General features: G+C 42.7%; 1 protein-coding gene; it reads left to right on the top strand.

Annotated features, from left to right (window-relative positions):
• Nucleotides 1–17,376: 17,376 nt before the first annotated feature.
• On the top strand, nucleotides 17,377–18,375 carry GSTUM_00006284001 (uncharacterized protein; the record flags this gene model as incomplete). XM_002838457.2 has 2 exons in its annotated part: nucleotides 17,377–17,482; nucleotides 17,542–18,375. The coding sequence occupies exon 2, from the start codon at nucleotides 17,938–17,940 to the stop codon at nucleotides 18,373–18,375; it is 438 nt and encodes a 145-aa protein (XP_002838503.1). The 5' UTR covers nucleotides 17,377–17,482; nucleotides 17,542–17,937.
• Nucleotides 18,376–21,808: the final 3,433 nt, after the last annotated feature.

A 21,808-nucleotide genomic window follows, 5' to 3' on the forward strand; every position in this document is an offset into this window, starting at 1 on the left:
ATGCAAGGACGGGGGTCCTCTGGGGATCCGACATGTCCAGTTGCTCCGTTCTTCGACCCCTATCACATCTCTGGTTATGGGACAGCAGGTGGGTAAGACTGGGGTTCTGGAGTGTATTAACCACCATTCACCACCCAGTACTGCCGGGGCATCGTATAAGTTCCTCCACCTCATGTGGAAGTACTGATTTCTCGCTTTGTAAGGTAGACTTCCTCCCCTCAGCCATTCTAAATTTCAGGTATTGCGGCGCTGAACTAGATTTCTTACCTTTTAGGAGCCTGCTGGTGGGCTCGTCTCATAACTGTCCAGGCTTAATAAAGAAACATGAATTCTCGGGATGGAAGGGTGAAAATTTATGATTAGGGGTTATGGAAAATTATGTTTAAGGGTTATGGAAACTTATGAATGCCCAGGAAATGATGATCTCAAACTCCATTACCACCAGGCGTGATGTTGATCCTATCCTATCAGTGTCTATTATATTAGTATTGCAATTTTTCCAATGTTGTGATCCGAATTCAGACTGTGATGTCATCGTTTGAGTCTTGTACCGACTTCCAATGGGGCATGTGACTATGTGGTATACCATTAGGGATAGCGGCTTGTTTCAATGCTTTCTCACTCTATGCAATTTGGCATAGGATATTAGACCCAAGGCTTTCTTTCCATGATGGTCATGGCTTGCCCTGAATGAAGGGTGGGCCGTTGGTTTGCCTTCCAAGTTGCGCCCGTATTCGTGTTGCCAAAGTATCTTTTTGGATCTTGTTCGCCCTTTAGGGTTCGTGGAGTTTCGTTTAGTCCCCAGAGTTGTTAGCTGTTCAGGTGGGTATAATTCAGATATCTCCTTGCTTGTGCCCAGCCAGCGTCTCTGTCGATTGCTTACTTTATCACACTCTCAGGTTAAGTTGCGATTTATTTGTTGTGTTCCCACCGTTTCATCCTTTGGCCGTATCCACAAACCCCATAACAATCCATACCCCGTCGTCGAGTTTCCTCATGTAAGACCAATGTAAGCTGCGCAAAGCAAAAGCTTCAGTATTTAGTAAATCGGAATGCACAATAGAGGGGCTCGGAAGGATTGAGAGCACGGAGTATCAATCACATAAGACATACATGTACTTACTATCATAACTGACGAATCAAATCTACTTATCAAGGTGGACTTTGGCAGCCACGGGTTCCAGCCCGTTCGGTACGGAAGCCAGAAAATATAAGCAGTGACAGAGTTTCCCGTGGTGGCCAGCCATGCTCACGGCCTTCCAATCACTCACTGATCCAGCGGAGCAATCCAAACTAGACCTTCACCTATATGAAACTGTAAAATAATATGAAGCGTAGATATACGTCTGTAGGTTTCACAAATACTCCTCTCTCTCGGTCGGTTTGGAGCAGAAGGCTGTATCAGGAATCATATAGCTGCACATTTCTTGCGCCCTTTACCGGAAGTGGATCCGCTCACCCCCGCTTTGTGCCATACATACACTAGGAGTGATATAGAGTGATGCTGATGTGGGAACTGATAATAAGTACAAAAATTGTGGGAGAAAGGAGAGTTATTATCCATCAAAATAAAGGAAACCACATTCCAAAAGCGGGTGCTTGCGCGAAACAGAAGAAAACCCGAACCGTAAACTGAAGTCCATTCCAAGCCGAGGAAATTTGGTAAGGGGCAGCATACAACGTCTACTGCATCTTGGAAGTTCCAATAACTTGAAGGCCTAGATCTATAAGTAGATAATTGTATTCCTATGTGTATACTATGATAATGGAGTCAAATGTGCCTCCTCCCCTTACTTTCACCAGAATCACATGAGCTGGAAATGATATAATTAAGGTCTTATAATTTATTCTGTTCTATGAATTACTTAATAAAAAAAATTGCAGTTTTTCTTTTTTCCCTCCCACTACTGCCCTTTACTAACTTTATGTAATTATAATTATCAGACTAATGAGTATAAATAAAGAGAACAATCAATCAATCTACTTACCTCAGGGACAACCTTCACTATCCTTTACAATAAGGACCTTAAACTTGTCTAACTTCTCTTCCACTCCATTGTATTTTTTTCTTTCTTTGATTTTCATATAATATAAGAACAGAATAGGAAGTAATGTATTGTCACACTCTGAGACTCCTATTTTCCTGCCACATAGTTTGACAACATCAGGTTGGCTATTGTGAGTCTCCCCCTCTTCACTCTGCCCCCTCGCTGGTCCCAACCTAGGAGTATGGTTAACTGTTCTATCCTCTCCTGCCTTTGCTTCGCTTGTTCCTTGTCCGCTCAATGGAAGAGTTATCTGAGCTGGCCCAGTAGTCCTGTCTTGCTATAGGGGCTCACTTAGCTCTGGCACAATTGGCTTTCTCTCTTCATTTCTGGTTGGCACTGGTGGTGGTGGATGTCTTTCTCCCCACTTGTACAATCTTCATTGGAGAATGCCTCTATTAGGTGGAGATGATCTGTATAGACTCAGAATTGTCTAGGCCAATTTAGATTCGTTTTGTAGATGGAGATTTGTCTGGGAAGGCTCAAAGGGTTTCTTGTTTCATTTATGGCTACTAAGAGTGAAGTAAAATAGAATAGAATCATGTGAACAATATTATATTGTTAAGATCTTTTCTCCATTACTTTATGATGTCTAAAAGCTTGTAAGACATTTCGATATTTATATTCTGTGTCTGAGTGTTTGCGGACTACTTCGATCTCTTAAACAAATTATGTACTTCTCTAATTATAACTTGCAATATTGGGTATTCTCCTGAAGTGCAAACACTAGGAGACCCTGAAAACTATCACACTCTCTTCAGTAATTACTATTTCGTCAATTAGAGAACTGTATTGCTTCCAATAGTAATTATCTGATCTTTGGAGTTCTCAGACTTATAGCCTAGTTTTCAAGTTGAACTGTGTTGGCCGCAACTGTCTCTCCTATTGAAGAAATAATCAGTTTCATCTACAGGGCGCGTCTGCAGAAGTAGTCGTATATGCAACCTTTCTAGGTTGCTGATTGTAAACTTTGATAACTCCTAATCCAACTAATAAATATCTTCTGGATGACTTCCTATTGATTTGCTGGAAGATATTCTACCAGATTGGCAGATAATTACCTAGTTGGCAACTTCTAGTTGTTCTAGGTAACAGGGCTTTTGTTATTGTTTTGTATTGGTGATAATTCCTGTAACTATGACTTATTTCGTTACTTAGTTATAACACTCTGAGAAGTCTATTGATTTCTTCGATGATGCTTCCTAGCAGTTCTAGACTCTTCTAATTATCATAAGGTGGATAAGAATGGGTTGGCTCTTTGTAGAAATCCTCTAACATTCAATATCATATGTTTGTGCGAAAACATCCCATCACTTACAGCCTGTGTTAGGCGGAGACAACTTGATAGACTTCAGGATTGTCTAGGCCAATTGAAATTTGTTTTTGTAGATGGAGATTTTCTAGGAAGGCTCAAGTTCACTCTTTTCATTTATGACTACAGAGAGCGAAGTAAATTTGATAAAGTAAGATAGAATCGTAAAAACAATATTATATTGATAAGGTCTCTTCTCTGTTGCTTGATGATGTTTAAAGCTTTGAGAGGCACTTCGATATATATATTCCACGCCTGAGTGTTCACGGGCTACTTCTATTTATCATGCTACTATGTGTCACGAATGTGGCTTGGCATGAAAAAGGTTTTCACATGACATATGGTTATGAGTCACAGGTATGTTATTGTTTCACACATATGACTCATTCAAGTCATATAATTTGTTATGTATGGGATTTGTGATGCTTTCAAACATGGCTCAAATATGAGTTATGGGACGTGCGCCTGGCAAATGTGCCTTGCGAGTGTGCCTTGTGGGTATGCCTTGTGCATATGATTTATGTTTCGCACATAACCTCATTATGAGGTCATGGGTTTCACACATATGACTCAGTCGACTCATATGACTTGTTCATTGCGTTATGATTGGTTTATGAGTTTTGCACATGACCTTGTTATGAGGTCATGGGTTTTGAGCAAGTGACAATCTTGGTCACATGATTAGTTTGTTATGATTTAATTTTACTTATGTGACCACTTTGGGTCACATGACTACGGGTGGGAAGAACACTATATAAGGAGGCCGATGCGGCTGAGGAGGATAGGTTCTTTATGCTTTATTCTAAGTACTTTTCCTACTTATTATTTTAACAAATATAAAACACCTTTACGATCTTTATTTTTATTGCAACGTTATTGTTACGCCAAGGAAAGCTCTTCATGAAGAAGAATTAGAGAAAGCTTATGATAGGGGTTCCTGATAGAAGACAAAGGTCTTGTACTATCGGTAACGTAGGCAGAGGCCTAGTGCTATTGTAAGACGAAAAAAGGAGAAGAAAGAGGAGAGAAGTATCGTTCCCCATCGCCAAGAACTAACCATCCAAGGAGGGATCGTTACACTATGTACCTTTCTGATGGTAACTCGCAACATCGGGTATTCTTGAAAGATGCGAACACTTGGAGACCCTGAAATTTACTAAACTCTTTTTGCTAATTATGATATAACTAACTCGGAACCATACTGTTCCCAATAGTAGTTATCCGATGTTTAGAGTCTTTAGACTTATGGCCTAGTTCTCAAGTTGAACTGAGTTGGCTCCAATGGTCTTCATTATTGATGTAATGATCAGTTTCACTTGCAGGTTGCATCTGTGAAGGTAGTCGTAATCACAACCTTTCTTGGTCGTTTGACTTTAAACCTCTATAACTCCCTACCCAATCGATAAATATCTTCCGGAAGGCTTCCTACTAATTCGCAGAAAGCTATTCTATCAGGTTGATAATTATTCCCTAGGTTAGCAACTCTTGGTTACTCTGGGTAACTCTGCGAAGTCATTTATGCATCCTTCTTAGGTCACCGACTTTGAAGCTTAATATCTCCTGATTCAACCCATAGATTCTTATTCAGTAACTTTCCTTGTGTAGAGGAGAAGCACTTCTATGGGATAGAATCATATTCCCTCGGTCAGATATTCTCAGTTGTTGTGCAGAGAGCCTTGCAGTTACCAGTAACATTGGTAGAAAATAACTCAATTACCAGAAATAACTTTGATGACAACAGGAGTTGAACACGTGACCTTCAGCAAAGAGTTATGTGATGTTCCAATTAAGCTATGTAATTGAGATTGATATGTATGATGATATGTGGGCCCCTTAAGGGGGCCAGAAGGAGGCATTGGAGACTAGAGATTCAGATTCCGGGTAAGGTTACCCTACTTAGGATGACTTCTGGGTATCGGATCCTGGTATTCCTAACAACCTGTACCAAGATGTCTCAACCTTGAAGCCTATTAACTCTCTAGATAGTTGATGGATTTACTCTGTAAGATCCCTACTCATATAATCTGTGAACAGGTTCTGGTCTGATAGATAGTAGCGATATATACAGTGTTATTCTGACACCTTCCATTTTGTAGCATTATAGTCACAGGACACAAGTAAGATAGATATGTATGATGACTTGCGGGCTTTGTAAGGGAGCCAGAGGAGGGTGTTGGAGACCAGAGATTCCAATTCTGAATGGGGTTATCCTACTTAGGGTGGTTTCTAGGTATCAGATCCTGGTACTCCTAACAGTCTTAGCTAGTAACTTTGCAGTCTGCCATGCTGTGAGATTTGACCATACTCTCCTAGTCACCTAGTTCAAGATGTGGTTACCTTCCTCACCTCACCATTCCTCCTCCCTACTATCGGTATGATTCTTCCCACTAAGTGATACTATCATTCAGAGAATAAGGACTATATGAGAGATGCGTTAATAGAGCAACTGTTCCAAGTTGATACTGGTCAGGTTTGTACTGGAGTCTCAGGTCTTTTCTACCTTTTTCTCTTCAGTTGTATCTGCTGGTACCTAACTACTATCAGCTGGTACTCTACTGCTATCTCCTCTTTTACTACCTTGGGTAGCCCTACTGGCCCTCTCTGATAGAAGGCTTTATGCTATTGTTTTACCAAGACCTCCCACTTACAGTGACTATACTTTCCTTATAGTTTCTCTAACTCATACTTCTGTACTACACCCTTAAGGTATACTATTATATCATCTATGAGATGTGCCTATTTGTTATTTCAACTTTACCGGTATAGTTGGTCCCAAGGGTCTGGCCAAGAATCTGGTTGTTGTAGGTGAGGGGTTGGATTTGGCATTCAGTTTACAGTTTCCTTAGTGTATATTTTCTTCTGTTCAGTTCAGGTTGTACTGTCAGTATGGAGGATTCTCTTGCTTCAAAGAATGAGTTTTTGGGCTTTCAGTTTTTACTTTTATAGACAGCTATGCGGGAGACTGGCTGTAGAGTTTTTTACAAAGATAGCTGGTTGGAAATTGATGGCTCGATGCAAGACCCTTTCAGATTCAAGTTATAGGATACAAGGTTCAGGTATCTGGTTGTTGATATTAGCATTTCTAGTTTCACAGTTTCTCTTTTAGCTGCCGGAGAACAAGTCAGAGTGGAGGTTTAGGATCGGCATCACAATGAGCTAGTTGGACCTCTATACCTTATTGTATGTAGAAACAGAGAAATAAAAGAACCAAAAAAAACCAAAAAGAGTAATGTATTATATGTAGAGTAGTTCTTAAAGTAGGTCATATGGATATTGCATATTTGTTATACTGATTTGTACTCTATATTATCCATCATCTCTATGTTTTCACTTATAATCTTAAAATTCTGACTCTTCTTTTAACTTTGTTAATTTATTATTTTATTTACTTATTTTGCTTTAAAATAATCGATTTAGAGTAAATAGGAGTCTGTTTAAGGTCATGGTGGTTAAGGGTATTGCAAACTCCTATGTAAGTTTAAGTACCAAATACAATTTTGCTCAAATAAGTTGGAAAAGCTCTACTGAGAAGACAATAATGACTATTATTGTACATTGATAAAAGTAACAGCGATTCAACAATCCGTGGCAACCCACCCTCTTCATCACCTCGCACTCTCAATAGTACCTGAAAACGTTACTCTAAGTCAACCAAGAAGAAACCATTCTGCTCAATTCTCTTTTTTAATAAACTATGCCTCCTATTTTTCGCAGTCATGTCAAAAAACCTATTCCCTCCACACATCTCTCTGAGTTTACCAGGGGGAGGATTCTCAGGTTACACAAGACTCAGATAAGATATTAGCAAATTTCCCACTATTTTAATATCCCTTACACTACTGTCAGAGATACAATTATAAAGGGACATCCAGTAGAAAAGGAGAATAAGGATAGAAGAAGACATTCTAAAACTATCAAGTCAGAGGATGATGCTATGATAGAGGAAGCTCTTAAAAATTGCCAAACTACCTATTCTGATATTGCTGAGCAAGTTGCTCCCAATGTTTCTAGTAGGACAGTAAGGAGAATACTTGAAAAAAAGCATCTTAGAAAGTGGATGGTACAAGAGAGAGTTTATTTGGATGAGAATCTAGCTCAAGAGAGGTTGGAATAGGTATTAGCTCATAGGTATTGGACAAAGGAGATGTGGAGAAGGAAGGCAATTTGGGGGGATGAGGTAGCTGTGGAAAGGGGAGGAGGAAGGAGGAGAAAATAGACTTTCAATTACTCATATAAGAAATGGAATAAGGATTGTGTTGAACCTAAGGCTAGGAGATAGGAGAGAGGGATTAGCCAGATGATGACTGGTTGTTTTTATAGTCAAACTTGTGGTCATTTTTCGCCTGTTTTTCCTGATCCTTCTTCTGCTAGGGGTAGAGTTACTGGGAAGTCAATTATTGATGTTTATGATCATTATAACTTTCTAGAGATATGGGAGAATATCAGAGAAAAGGCTGGAGAAGAAGAGGTATTTTTTATCATTGACAATACTAAGACTCACTTGCCTTTTAGGAGATGGCTCAGATAGCAGGGTATTACACTGATAGAAATTCCTACCTATTCACCAGATCTCAATTCAATTGAAAATATTTGATCTCTAGTGAAAGTTAAGCTTCACAAGTACTACTCTGAGCTATATCTTATAAAGGGTGATGTCAATATGGTCAAGAAGGCAATAGTAGATACCATTACTCATTGTTGGAAACTTCTTGACTTAAAGGTTTTTGATACTTTAGCTGGATCAATGGTGAATAGAATAGAGGTATCACGAATGTGGCTTGGCATGAAAAAGGTTTTCACATGACTCATAATTATGAGTCATAGGTATGTTAGTGTTTCACACATATGACTCAGTTGGGTCATATGATTTATTATGTTATGATTTGTTATGTTTCGCACATGACTCGATTATGAGTCATGGGACGTGTGCCTGGCGGGTATGCCTTATGAGTGTGCCTTGCGGGTATGCCTTACGCATATGATTTATGTTTTGCACATGACCTTGTTATGAGGTCATGGGTTTCACACATATAACTCAGTTGAGTTATATGACTTGTTTATTATGTTATGATTGGTTTATGAGTTTTCACATATGACCTTGCTATGAGGTCATGGGTTTTAAGCATGTGAGCCCTTTGGTCACATGACTAGTTTGTTATGATTTGGTTTTGCACATGTGACCACTTTGGGTCACATGACTACGGGTGGGAAGAACACTATATAAGGAGGCCGATACGGCCGAGGAGGATAGGTTCTTCACGCTTTGTTCTAAGTACTTTTCCTCATCCTTGCCATCACTTTGTCCTGAGTGTTTCTTTCGCACCCATGGTGGGCCTTGATGCCTTGGATTCTGGGGGAGATATCTGAGTTCGCTCAGTAGTTCCTAGGGTCTTTGGTGTTGAGGTCTGTTAGGTATTGCGTGGCGGACTACTTGTTTGCTTCTCATTTCATCACCTGATAGTTTCTCACGATGCTGTCACTTCGAGCACTTCATCACGGTCGCATATGAGCCCCTTTTGGTAAAATGTCTACGGCTTCCTGTCCATCGTCTACTTGCAGGTTTTGTGTTCAATTGGGGGGATTGAACATTGTGTTTGGGGAGATTACCCGTGTCGTTCTTAGGGCCAGCTCATGTCTTTTGTTGGGTTTTAACGGAGTCCTTACTTCTCGCGATACAAAACGCCCTTAGGTTAGACTGATGACCTTCCCAAGTATCAACGCGTCGTACCGGCCACATCAATCCACTGGGGAGGAGGCCTCGCCGGCCCCCCCCTTCCTCATTACTACATGTCTCTACAGTCGGAAATCCTACGATGTTGTTTATCACCATTCCCTTGGAGATTTGTTCTTGTAGCATTTACGGTGGTTCAATCAGGTGTCTCCTCTCTGCCTTGGTGGGGATGGCCTTAACCCTGAAAGACTCTGCCCCTTGGTGGAGTTATCTATGACTACCCGGGGTGGTGTAGGACGATTGGCTACCAGACACTCGCGTTATCTGTGTGTTGTGTTGGTTCGGTTGTGGTTTGTGGTTGGCGGCTTCACCTATTGCAAGTGGAGCCTACCTTCTGTTTGACTGCTTCTGTTTTCCTTGCCCCTCCTTTCTTGTCGCATTGGTTGGGAGTGCCTCTTGCCTAATGTTTGGTCTGTGCATTTGCCGGACCTGTGGGACTGGCTTCGGCTAGCTCTGCCTGACCTTTTCCCGGCCCAGTTGGACTTCGGTCCGGTTGGGTGTAACGATCCCTTTTCCGATAGTTAGTTCTTGGCGACGGGGAACGATACTTACCTCTTTTTCTTCTTCTTTCCCTTGTCTTACGATAGCTCTAGGCCTTTGCCTATGTTACTGATAGTACAAGACCTTTGTCTTCTATCGGAAACACCTATCGTAAGCTTTCTCTAACTTGTCTTCGTAACGAGTGCTTCTTGGCGTAATAATAAGGTTGCAACAAGGATAAAGATCGTAAAGGTGTTTTATATTCGTTAAAGTAATATGTAGGAAAAGTACTTAGAAGTCAATCTAATTTTATTTTAACTCGTACCGCCAACACTAGCATATGACGAGCCCCCGCCGGCACAGGGATACCGCTAACCGGCATACCACTAGTCCTAGGCTAACTAAGTCTACGGTCCCACACTTGTCATCCCCGAGTCATGCCCGCACGGAAACTAATTACAAGACCATCAAACAACCCAGCGCCCTTCCCGGTCCAAGTCCGTAGCCCCTCTGGTATGAAGCCAACCAGCACCAAGCATAGCCGAAGCCGAGCAAGAGACCGACCCAACCAGGTTCCTCGTCCAACAAAATTAAAACCACTACCACCCGGTCTAAATACCGTCCCGCAACACCTCCACCACAGTAGAAAACCAACAACAAACCAAAATATAAACTACAGGCGACACAATGGCAGAGAGGAGGTGACCAACATGTCCGCCTCTCGCATCCGCATGCCAGGCCGTCGACCCTATAAACCCACTTTGCCAAGTGCCTCCGAGGAGCGTAATGGTGAGGAGGACCTGTACCCGCTGCCTGCCCCCCAAAACAAACTAATAAACAAAGGAAATACATAGAGGTGGTGACAGACCGAAAAAGTCAGTGGGGCCTATTTCCCACCCGTGGTGCCTTGCCCCTGCCAGCCGTGCCCATTGCCAAACCAAAGAAACCAAACAAACTTCCACAACACCCAGCACGCAGAACCCAAACAAGTCCAACCAGGTGGTCGCAACCCACTATCCGCACAGGTGGCCATCAGTCCAGCGGTCCACCGGGGAGCTTTACAGCACTCAGCAGCTTTGCCCAGCAGCCCAAACCGGTCCGGAAACACTTAATTAGACATCGCCCAACCTGACGCATGCCCGACCAGTGCTCGCAGGTGCCTCTCCCCCCCCAATCAGCCCCTTCCAAGCCCCACACACCAGACGCCTCAGAGCCCATCCAGCCCCCCCAGCCCCTCAGACAGATTAACCATCTGACGGCCATAGGACAGCTTATACCCAGCCCCACCAGGCAGCCATTGATCTTGGCCACACGAACAGAGCCCCAACCCCCAGCACCATATAGCCGAGGGGAGCCCACCAGCCACAGCCGGGAGCCACAAAGGAGGCAGCACTAACACCCGAAGGTGGCGGCACCAGCCACACCATCCAACCCAGCCGAACCAAAATCCAACCGAGTCGGGAAAGAGTAAGCAGAGCCAGCCAAAGCCAGCCCCACAGGTCTGGCAACAGGCACGGACCGAACAATAGGCAAGACGCATCCCCAACTGACGCGACAAGAGGGGAAGGGCGAATCGAACAGAAGCAGACAAATGGAAGGTAGGCCCCCCTTGCAATGGGTGAAGCCGCCAACCACAGACCACAACTGAACCACCCAGACGCACAGACAATGCGAGTGCCTGGCAGCCAATCGTCCCACACCACCCCAGGCAGCAAATAAAAACCACTCCAGGGGGTAAGGTTTTTCAGGGTCAAAGCCATCCCCACCGTAGCTAGGAGGTGACACCTGACTGAACCACCGTATATGCCGCAAGGACAGAACTTCCAAGGGAACGGTGATAAACAACATCGTAGGATTCCGACCGTAGAAACATAAAGTAACGAGGCAGGGAGGGGCCGGTGAGGCCCCCTCCCTTAAGGAAATGATGCGGCCGGTACAACGAGTTGATACTTGGGAAGGTCATCAGTCTAACCCAAGGGCGTTTTGTATCGCGAGAACTAAGGACTCCGTTAAAACCCAACAAAAGACATGAGCTGGCCCAAAGAACGACACGGGTGATCCCACCAAACACAATGTTCAATCCCCCCAATCGAACGCGAAACCTGCGAGTAGACGATATACAGGAAGCCGTAAACATTTTACAGAAAGGGGCTCATATGCGACCGTGATGAGTGCTCGAAGTGCCAGTATCGTGAGATAACCAGTCCAACGAAATGAGACGCAAACAAGTTATCCGCCACGCAACACCTAACAGACCTCAACACCAAAGACCCCAGGAACTACTGAGCGAACTCAGATATCTCCCCCAGAATCCAAGGCATCAAGGCCCATCATGATGGCGAAAGAAACGCTCAGGGCGAAGCGACGGCAAGGACGTGGAAAAGTACTTAGAACAAAGCGTGAAGAACCTATCTTCCTCGGCCGCATTGGCCTCCTTATATAGTGTTCTTCCCGCCTTTAATCATGTGACCTAAAGTGGTCACATGTGCAAAACCAAATCAAAACAAACTAGTCATGTGACCAAAGTGATCACATGCTCAAAACCCATGACCTTATAGTAAGGTCATGTGCAAAACTCATAAACCAATCATAACGCAATAAACAAGTCATATGACTCGACTGAGTCATATGCACGAAACCCATGACATCATAATAAGGTCATGTGCGAAACATAAATCATATGCGCAAAGCTTGCCCGTAAGGCATACTCGTAAGACATACTCGTCTGGCGCATGTCCCATGACTCATACTCGAGCCATGTGCGAAAGCATCACAAATCCCACACATAACTAATCATACAACCCGAATAGGTTATATGCGTGAAACAATAACATACCTGTGACTCATAACCATGTGTCACGTGAAAACCCTTTCCTTACTAAGTCCCGTCCGTGACATTGGGTTAGAGGGTGTGGCTAGTGCCGATGCTTTTGGGTGTTGGTGCTACCTCCTTTTTGGCTCCTGGCTTTGGCTGGTAGCCCCCCCTCGGCTAGTATGGAGTTGGGGGTGGTGGCTCTGTTGGGTGGCCAAGAGCAGTGGCTGTCTGTCGGGGCTAGGTATAGGCTGTCCTGTGGCTATTGGATGGTTGACCTGTCCGAGGGGCTGAAGGGACTGGATGGGCTGTGTGGTGTCTGATGCATGGAGCTTGGGGGGGGCTGATTGGGAGGGGAGAGGCACCTGCGAGCACCGGTCGGGCATGCGTCAGGTTGGGCAATGTCTAATTAAGTATTTCCGGCCTGCTGGGGCTGTTGAGGTGAAGCTGCTGAGTGGTGTAAAGCTTCTTTGTGACCCAGCCTAGCTGATGGCTACCTGTGCGGATAGTGGGTTGCGACCACCTGGTTGGACTTGTTTGGGTTCTGCGTACTGGGTGTTGTGGGGTTTGTTTGGTTTCTTTGGTTTGACAGTGGGCATGGCTGGTGGGGGCAAGGCACCACGGGTGGAAGATAGGCCCCACTGACCGTTTTGGTCTGTCACCAGCTCTATGTATTTTTTTTTGTTTATGGATTGTGTTTTTTGGGAGACAGGCAGCAGGTACAGGTCCTCCTCACTATTACGCTCTTCTGAGGCACTTGGCAAAGAGGGTTCATAGGGTCGATGGCCGAGCATGCGGATGCGAGAGGTGAACATATTGGTCACCTCCTCTCTGCCATTGTATTGCCTGTAGTTTATATTTGTTTTTAGTTTTGTTAGTTTTCTACTGTGGTGGAGGGTTTGTGGGACGGTGTTCAGACCGGGTGGTAGTGATTTTATATTTTGTTAGACGAGGAACCTGGCTGGGTCGGTCTTTTGCTCGGCTTCAGCTATGCTTAGTGCAGGTTGGCTTCATATCAGAGGGGCTATGGACTTGGACCGGGGCGGGCACTAGGTTGTTTGATGGTCTTGTAATTAGTTCTCCTGCTGGCATGACTCAGGGATAGTAGGTGTGGGACCGTAGACTTGGTTAGCTTAGGACTAGTAGTATACCGGTTAGCGGTATCCCTGTACTGGTAGGGGCTCATCGTATGCCAGTGTTGGCGGTACGAGTTTAAATAAAATTAGATTGACTTCTAAGTACTTTTCCTACTTATTACTTTAACGAATATAAAACACCTTTATGGTCTTGATCTTTATTGGAATGTTATTGTTATGCCAAGAAAAGGTCTTCACGAAGAAGAGTTAGAGAAAACATACGACAGGCGTTCTTGATAGAAGACAAAGGTCTTGTACTATTGGTAACGTTGGCAGAGGCCTATTACTATCGTAAGACTAAGGAAAGAAACAGAAGGAGAAGAGAAGTATCATTCCCCATCGCCAAGAACTAACTATCCAAGGAGGGATCGTTACAAGAGGCAATTAATAAGACTGATGGATGGTATACTAAATATTAATTTCTACTATATATTTATATCTTTTAATTTTTTTTTTTGGTTTTTATGATAGTGAATTGGTGGGTGAGTGTGGTTATTATTGCTGAAGATTTCCCTCTGTTGAATCGCCGTTAATTTTATCTACACATAATAAAATAATCAATCTACTGATGATATAGAGAACAGTAATAGTAACAGAATGAAGAACAATATAAATGAAGTTAAAGTGGAAGATTGAGATAATAATTGAATTCTGACAAGAAAGGATAGTGAATGGCTACTTATGGATTAATAGGAAGTCATCTGAAAGATATCTGTTGGTTGGATCTAGAGTTATGGAGGTTTAAAGTTGGTAACCTAGGAAAGTTGAACTTACGACTACCTCTACAGATACAACCTGCAGATGAAACTGATTATTTTATCGAGGATGGAGGCAATTGGGACCAACTTATAAGTCTAAAAACTCTGAAAATCAGGTAATTACTATTGAGAACAGTATAGTTCCAAATAAGCAAAATAGTAATTATCGAATAGGGTATAGTGGTGTTAGGTGGAGACAACCTGTAAAGACTCAGAGTTGTCTAAGCCAACTAAGATTTGTTTCTGTAGATAGAGATTGTCTAGGAAGGCTTGAAATGTATACTTATTTCGTTTATAACTACTAAGAGTGAAGTAAAGTAGGTAAAGTAGAATAGAATGGTAAAATAATATTATAATGTTAAGGTCTCTTCTCTGTTGCTTGACAATGTCTAAAAGCTTGAGAGATACTTCAATATCTATATTCTACATCTGAGTATTTACAGACTACATCTATCTACTATACAAATTATGTACTTCTCTGATTATAACTTACAACATCGGGTATTCTTCAGAGGTGCGAATACTGAGAGACCCTGAAAACCACCACACCCTCTTTGGTAATTACCATTTTGCTAACCTAGGAACTATACTGTTTGCAATAATTATTATCTGATCTTCCAAGTCTTTAAACTTATGGCCCAATTATCAAGTTGAACTGAGTTGGTCCTAATTGTCTCTGTCATTGGTAAAATGATCAGTTTCATCTGCAGGTTATAACTGTGTAGGTAGTTGTAATTGCAACATTTCTTGATCACCTGATTTTAAACCACCATAACTAAGAATCCAAGTGACAGATATCTTCTGGATAACTTCCTACTAATTCACAGGTAGCTATTCTACCAGACTGGTAGATAATCTCTTCATTAGCAACTCTTGGTTGCTCTGAGTTGTTGAAATTTCTGATTCGTTTTATATGTATATTTTACTTAATAATAATGTGTATTTTGGTACTTGGTTTATGTTTCGGTTAATCCTATATATTGTGAATATTACTACAGCTAGGATATTTAACCTGTCTATTTTCTTAATATTTTATGATAGTGATTAGGGATTATATATATGTTTTCTTTTAGTGTTTGGAATATTTCAGTTACTTATGCATATGTTATGTGCTCCTCTTGGTTATCAGATTCATAATATTTCTGCATACCTTTCACACTATTACGTACATACATATATTTATTTAGATTTCTTTGACAAGTTTCTCAGGGTCAAATACTGTTGCACTTATCTTCTTTCTATGTTTTCTCTATTTTTCTCTTAGTTACATGAGATTATGCACACCTGTATATATAGTGGGTTACTGGCCAACTCGCTTAGGAGAATTAAGAACAAGAACTACTACCAATCTACCTTCACACAATTACCTCCTCCTCGCTTAGCATACTCATAGTATAAACTTCATACTGTGCATTATTCCCGTACAGAGTTATTAAGATTGTACTACTATAAAATTTAATATGGGCTAACAGGTTTTCAATTGCTGTTCTGGTATTGGAAACCATTCCCCTAACCACAACATATTCCTGAACCAAGTTGTAACACTCTATGAAGTCCATTGGCTTCTGTGATAGTATTTCTTGGAGTTTTATACTCTCTAGTTATCATAGAATAGGTGCAAATGTATTGGTTTCTCATTAAGATCCTTTAACATTAGTTACCATATCTTTGTGTAAAAATGTCCTGTTACCTACGGTCTATGGCAAAGATGTCACATGTTTAAACCCTTGTAACTCTCTGAGTAATTGATGGATTTACTCTGTTCTACTTTCCAGACTTAGCCGAAGCTCTACTCACATATATGCTATGAATGGGATCTGGTCAGACAAACAGCAGTGATGTATATGGTATTATCCTCACACCTTCAATTCTGTAGTATTATACTCACAGGACACAACTGAGATTAATATGTATGATAACGCGCAGGCTCCATTAGGGGGCTAAAGGGGGTGTTTAAAACCAGAGGTTCTATTCCCAAGTGGTGTTATCCTACTCAGGGTGGTTCCCAGGTATCAGATCCCAGTACTCCTAATGGGTAGTTTTCAGGATCTCCAGATATTTGCATCTTTGAAGAATATCTGACGTTGCGAGTTATAACCAAAGAGGTTTATAGTTTTTATAATAGATAAATATAGTCTGCGAATACTCAGATGCAGAATATAAATATTAAAGTACCTCTTAAGCTTTTAGATATTATCAAGCAATAAAGAAGAGACCTTAACAATATAATATTGTTCTTATAATTCTATTCTACATTACCTACTTTACCTTACTCTTTGTAGTCATAAACGAAACGAGTATATTTTGAGCCTTACTAGACAATCTCCATCTACAGAAATGAATCTTGGTTGGCCTAGGCAACTCTGAGTCTATGTAGATTGCCTCTGCATAACAGATTCTCTCATATTTTTAGAACTAATCATTGGAGGCTCCTCGTACTCTAAGAGTGCTTAATTGCAGATATTTTCATCTGCAACTACTGGTACTAGTGCCATATTATTGGATTTTATAACATTACTTTATTTCCTCATAATGTTGAGATTGTCTAATGTCTTATATTTCTGACTTTTCCAAGGCACAAATTTCCAAATATTTTGTATCGTAAACTCTAAGTTGACATCATGGCACAAGGATTGCTTATTCGAGTTCTTACCGTATCACAGTCTAATACTAACATCAGAAGTCCGGACTGGTTTCCTTGGAGTTTCGTTGGTGTTAGTCTACGAGACTCAAAAGACTTGAAAATATATTCTCCCTTTTTTACAGATGCAACCTCGGTGGCTAGGCCATTTGAGGCTCTAGGTGTGGTTTCTTACTCATTGTTATCGTGTCATTGTGGTCGGATATCGTGGTTAGTATAGTTTCCAGTGTTTCTTGTTCCTGTCTTCTAAACTCGCTTGTTTTCTGCTATCATGTTATTGTCTCTATCACTTTTCCAATTTCATTGAGACGCTGGGATACTTTCTTGGGTACCTCCTTTGGTAGATCTGATTGGCTGATAAAGTGATCCCAGCACAATTTGTCTTGGATTTTCAGCCGATGGTTGCACATTGTGATGCGGGAAGACCGAGACAAGCCACCGCTGCATTATTTAGGCCGCCCAACAGATCCATCAGCGTGCCGTTTGACTTGATTCATGCTTGCCGTTAAGGTGCTTGGAAGGCACAACAACCGACGATTCAGTGGGCCCGATGGCAGATAACCAAGTGTTTGTTCCCTCGTCATTGATAAGGCGCTACTTCTAATGTGGTACTTTTGGTGATTTAGTGAGGTGTTATCTCTGGAGTGTGATGGGAGAGGAGCGGTCTTCTCGTCGGCGATATTTCAGATAAATGCAGAGAAAGGTACAAGAACCTTTTACATCCACGGTGACGTCCTCTCCCAAAATTCTCAACCGTTCAAAAGCATAGTGGATGGCAACTAGGAGGAATCAGTCAAACGCGAAATCAACTTGAAAGAGTGGGATGCGGGCACAGTTGGTCGTATGATCGATTACCTCTATCTAAGAATTACACTTGGCAGAAGGGTGGGGATTTTAAACCCGCTCCTACTAAAGTGGAATCGCCTATTGTGGAGTTCCCCACTAGGGTAGCACGGCCTTTGACCCCCATTAGCGAATTAATAAAGTACAAGGACACTTGTAATTTGTCTTATCAGAACTGGATGCTACGCCCCGAATGGCACGACTCTGGACCCGAGGAATTACTTCTGATGCACGCGAGGGTTTATGCTTTGGCAAACTACTGGGCAATTGAAGAGTTATCGGAACTGGCACTTAATCGTCTGCTGTTCAATCTGCAGGCACTTAAAGCTACTGAGTACAATCCTGTGCAGGTCCGATATATCGTGGAGCTCATATCATATGTTTATGAGAAAACATGCATGCGCCACGGAGAGCGAGAGCCAATGCGCCAGGGGGTAACGAGGTTCACGGCATTGGAACTTACAAAGTTGGACTCCGAGGGAGAAATCGCTAGACTAATGGGCACCTATGGAGACTTCGCTGACGACCTATTGTCCGACCTAACCAGGAGAATAAAGCTTGCTGAAGTTTGGGGCGGGACACAACATAGATACTTGGCTGGCATTGAGGTTTGTTAATTTAATAATAATGGATGGAATTTCTCGTTTTTTTCCAAACACTTAGCACTAGCGCTAACGCTAATGCACAAAAGATACACGTAGGGTATTCGCAGCCACCTAATTGCATACAGGAGTATCAGTGGGGAAGTCCGAACATTAATTTCGGGACGTATTCTAGGTGAGAGCATATCAGAATTGTCTTAGAATGTTGCTGGTCCGAGTGCTAACATTCGAAAGCAATGGATAGGCCAGTATGGCTAGTACCCTATTATACAGAAGATGTCTATAAAGCCTGCACCTCGTTTAAGCTCGTTACAAGTGAACAGGAGGAATATGACCCCCGGTTCCGAATTCCGATAGCTCCCGAACCCTCCAACTTCCCTTGTTTGATTTCTATCTGCGATAGAAATATCGGGACCAAGGTTTCTTATGTCCAACTATTGCGGGCGGCCAGCGCCGAGCAGAAGGACCTCATACAGAGTCAGTGCGGGGCTGCCGGTGCTACGAGTCATATTGTTAGCTCCGCACTCCATGGGTATCTTTTTCTGTTGTGGAAATAGCTTGGCTTTGTGTTTTTTGCTATGCCTAACGGCCTTTGCAGGTATCTGCTCATTGGTCTTGAGGGGTGTGTTATGGATGAGGGTCATTTGGCGGGGTTATCGTTGCCGGTTGGGGTGAGGTTCTGTTTTGGTTGTGAAGGGGTGTACCGGGTGTTTAGTTTATGCACTTTATTCTTGAATTGCTTCTGCGATACCATTACTACATTGAAAATCTTAAGCCCAACCCCCAATAGTGGCCTGTGCTAGGAGGTATATTCTTCTATGGAATTTCACGCCTCGGAGAGTGGCAATGTAGGGATGTTAGGAACCGGGAAGGACAAGTCGTGGTACCTGTGTTTAAAATAAAAACTAGAGCTCATGTTTTGAACACCTCCCCGTGCCTCCACCCCGACTACTACAGCACTAGCTATGTTTCACGGAAATAGTGTACAAATTACTAATTCGTGGTATCGGGAATTACTAAATAGTGGCGGGTAACAGAGCCGAGAAAAATCCCGGTTTGCAAACAATGGGCAGCCGCTACGATATCTACAACGCGGTATGCGTAAATCAGTATCTCAATATCTTAAGAGGTCTCAGCATCTTTTCAAAGAACACACGATGAACCAAACCCTGCGTGGAACCGTGACAGGGTTGATGTGTCTTGCTCGAGTGGAAGAAAGGACACCAATATGCCAGACAACATTCCGTCTACTCCAGCCCAATATTCCATGGGACGTAATACATAGGTACGATAATTAACTGGAAAAATGGCGGATTATTAAGCGCCGTGCGGGAGGAATATGCTACTAGCCCTATCCACGATCAGACGGGAGATCTCCTGCCTGGGATTGGAAATTCAGAATCTGTGCATGGGATTATCTACTCCCGCGGTGTGCGTCCGTTAGTTAATCCACATATACCACCCCGGGGAACCAAAGCACGGATGCAAAACTTTAACCCTACTCTACCGGTTTATTCCAACCCTCTAGACCAGCCGTGAAAAGCATTACCACGTCTTTGCTATATATATTCTCCTTCAGCATTGCAGACACATTTGGGTTAAAGATTGCGCCAGACTTGGGCCCGACTGAGGGTCTCTCGGCTTTGAAAAATAGTGCGCGGAATAGCGCCAAAGGGATTTCCAGGACTTGCAAGCGTTAAGGGATTATTTTTGTACAGTTGGATTTCATACCTAGGCTGCTGCAGTGATGACATATTACCCTCAAACCGGCTATCCAGCCCGCCCGCCCGCCACCTACACCTTCAAGATCAAGCTTCCCCATAGTCCCCCAGCCCCACCACCTGCCCCAGTTCCCCCAGAGGGCACCCATCCGCAAGATTTCCGGCATTCTTATTTCATCTTTTCCCCTTCACACCTTGGGGCTCGGGCGGTATGGCTCCCCGAATGCATTCCTATTTGCGATACCCCTATGGGGGGGGGAGAGGAAATATTATATGCTGCGGATATTGAGCGATATACTGTGAACTTTACCTCTTCTGACAGGTGTTAAACGCGCAATATAAACCTCGACCCTATTGTAGCGAATCACTAGCGTTAAGGCTACAATGCGCATTGCCGGAGGGTGCAGGTCACTACAAGTAAGCCTCCCCCAGAAAGTGGGGAGAGCAAGATAACAAGTATCATACCTAATTTAAGCAAAGGCTTAATAATATACTCTAGCTACTGCGCCCTCCTGCCACGAAGAATTTAGAAGAGAAGGTGTGAAGTCCTTTGCTAGATGGCTAGAAAAAAGATGAAAAAATTCATTTTATCCCAACAACGCCAATCACTGGCAAGACAAGTCGCGGCACGACTCCCTCCTGCGGGGATATGCTTCCATGCCATGGAAGAATTGCTCTCGCCAGGGTATACACTGACCACCGTAGCAGTATCCTCGGAGGATGTCTGACTTAAGGGTACGGAAGCATATTAAAATCTATACCCACGACCCCAAGTGATGAGACGTGAGGGTATGTTTCCCGCACCCGGATATGCTATCAACCGAAGTTGGCGTCATGTACCGATTTGGTGCTGTGAATTTTGGAGCGGCACGATAATTATATCTACGGAAATGGGTATTATATTATACGTTGGATGCCAGGTTCTTTTGCTGTTTGATTGCTGCCTGCTGCTGAGTTGCTTATATTCCCGTAGTTCTATTGGTTGGTATAGATCTCTGCGCCATCCGGCCGATGGAGTAATCCCATTGTGGTATTTTGAGATGTGAGGTTGGAGTACATTGATGGGAATGTATCATAATATCATAGATCGGTCTGGTGCCCAAGGGAGCTAGTTTATGGTGGTGATAATATGGGAATTGCCCTAATATTTGAGTATGCGGTGCTTCTTGGCATATGTCTAGATTGTGTATTTATGGTCGACTATCTCCCTGTAGCTGAATAGAACGAAGACTTGATTTTCTGAACACTCTTGTTCTATATACGACACTTCCGCGTGCGTTCGATCGCCCAATATATAATGCATCACCGACAGACTAACTTACAGCTTGGAGACGCTTCCAGATATCTCCTAGTAGGGTAAGAGGGTGATTACCTATCACCGGAATTGGGCTATGGGACCCCCAAGACGGGTATTCTCAACCATTCTTATAGTACGACAAGTGATTACCTGTGTGGGAACCATACGGAGCGTAAAAATGTCAAAGCACAAACTGTACATATAAGTATTTCCCGAGTCTGATAGTTCTGGAAAATGATGTACTGTACTTAGGTATATATCACTAAAGGCCCCCACAATTTAATTCCTCTTAATACGCAAGTATTTTTCTGGCATTACTATAATATAAATGAATGCTCCAGAAACAAAATAGCCTTTTATTATCATTGAATCTCCTGTTTATACAATTTCAGTTTACATTACAAACAGCTGTAAAGTAACAGTTTAATAA

The sequence above is a fragment of the Tuber melanosporum genome, assembly GCF_000151645.1.
Source record: "Tuber melanosporum whole genome shotgun sequence assembly, scaffold_25, strain Mel28".
In the NCBI taxonomy this organism is placed as follows: domain Eukaryota; kingdom Fungi; phylum Ascomycota; class Pezizomycetes; order Pezizales; family Tuberaceae; genus Tuber; species Tuber melanosporum.